Genomic DNA, 1,938 nt, shown 5'->3' on the forward strand with positions numbered 1-1,938 from the left:
CGCTGAGGTTCATGCAAGCAAATGAGGGCGCATAGCATCTTTAACACGACCATGCAAGATGACCGCAGCGCCCCTCTGAGACACACGGCCCAACCCACAACAATTGCAAAGGGCAACAAGGTCTTTCTACTTGTGGGGGGCAATCATCTACAATCCGCTTCAATAAAGGAGCAGATTCCACAATACTTTCAGTATCTTGATTTGCTTGTGGGTGAGGCCACGGAAAATAAAGCCATTCGATGGGGTGAACCTACCTCGCTTTTATCACAGATCGAACCATCTGCGAAAGAAAAAGGCATTGAACGCTTCCAGACTTGCGGTGGCTCAGGCGTTCTGATGGAGGATGGCACGCTTGTGTTTCCTGTGATGGCGATGAAGGGAGAAAATAGCGTTGCCTCCATGATCATTTATTCGAAAGACGGCAAAACATGGGGGCTACCAATGGGCATTGACTTTGCGGGGTGCACTGACCCTTTCATCGTCGAGTGGGAGAGGGGGCAAATTGTGATGATTACTCGCTGTAAGAATGATCTCAAGGCTATGGAGTCGAGGGACATGGGGAAAACGTGGAAGCGGGCTGTCGGGGCAATATCGCGCGTGGAGGAAAATTTTCAGTCAAACCCTACTTACAAGCGTTGGCTTGTGACATCCTTCACCACTGCGACCATTGCTGGAAAGAAGGTCATGCTGTACACTCAGCCAAAATACATTTCTGCGGCTGTGGGGCCAACTCAGCTCTACATTTGGGTCACCAACAATATTCGCACGTTTAACGTCGAGACCGTTTCCATGGACACTGATCGGGGGGAGGTGCTCAGCAGCTCCCTGCTGCACTCCAATGGTGCGCTTTACTTTTTGCAAGAGAAGAACGATTACCCGACAAGGAGCTTGTTACTTTCCCTCCTAACGGAGGAGCTGAAGACAATTACGTCCGTCTTGGAGACTTGGGCAAAACTGGACTCCTTCCTCTCCAAGTCGTCTGTGCCCACGGCCGGTCTGGTTGGATTCTTGTCGGATGCATCGGGTGATGAAACTTGGAACGACGCGTACTGTTGCTTGAGTGCAACTGTGACGACTGCAAAGAGGGTCGAAAATGGCTTTAAGTTCATGGGGTCCGAATCATACGCTGTGTGGCCGGTGAACATGTGGGTCAATAGCAAGTTTTACGGCTTTGTGGATTACGAGTTCACGCTTGTGGCGACAGTGACGATCGATGAGGTACCGAACGAGAGCGGTCGTTTACTGAGCGCGAGCTTGAATGACAAGGAAAACACGACGTTTGTGGGGCTGTCGTACACGACGGAGAAACAGTGGGGGACAGTCTTCGACGGCATCACGACAATAACACACAGCAGCACTTGGAAGCCGGGGAAGGAGTACAAAGTGGCGCTCATGCTGCAGGACAACAAGGGCTCCGTGTACGTGGACGGCGTGCTCGTGGGAAAATCGGACACACTACCAACGCCTCAAAAAAGGAATGGCGAAATATCAGACTTTTACTTTGGCGGCTGCAAAGACAGCAGTGTGACAGTAAAGAACGTCTTTTTGTACAACCGCCCATTGAGTGAGCAGGAACTCAAAAAGGTCGACGACTACGATCCATCTGGGAAAAATGGAGGCGACAGCTCCATGCGTGCGGATGTGTCTTGCGTGCTGCTGCTGCTGCTGCTGGGGCTATGGGGCTTTGCGGCTCTCTTCTAAGTGGGGCACAGTACAGGGGAGTTTGTGCTTCCGGGAGGAACAAATGCGCCTGTCTACGCCCTCTGAGCCAATTGAAGCATCCCGAGGACATTTTGCATTATTTTATATAATTCAATTAAATTCAAAGATCCATTTTAACCTATGCATACAAATTTGTTTGGTGTGAGAGCACACTTTTTCCCTTGGGCCCAGCATAATAGGGCCTTCACCTGTTTTTTTTTTGTATTTTGTGCTTTT

The 1,938-nt window shown here is 50.2% G+C and overlaps 1 protein-coding gene across 1 annotated transcript; it reads left to right on the top strand.

Annotated features, from left to right (window-relative positions):
* Positions 1–21: 21 nt before the first annotated feature.
* TraAM80_10356 (group II trans-sialidase superfamily) lies at positions 22–1,701 on the top strand (the record flags this gene model as incomplete). The annotated part of the gene is made up of 1 exon (XM_029386983.1): positions 22–1,701. One exon carries the CDS (start codon positions 22–24, stop codon positions 1,699–1,701), a length of 1,680 nt encoding a protein of 559 aa, XP_029233226.1.
* Positions 1,702–1,938: the final 237 nt, after the last annotated feature.

This window comes from Trypanosoma rangeli, assembly GCF_003719475.1.
Source record: "Trypanosoma rangeli strain AM80 chromosome Unknown Tra_15.4_contig_00915, whole genome shotgun sequence".
NCBI classification, from domain to species: Eukaryota; Euglenozoa; class Kinetoplastea; order Trypanosomatida; family Trypanosomatidae; genus Trypanosoma; species Trypanosoma rangeli.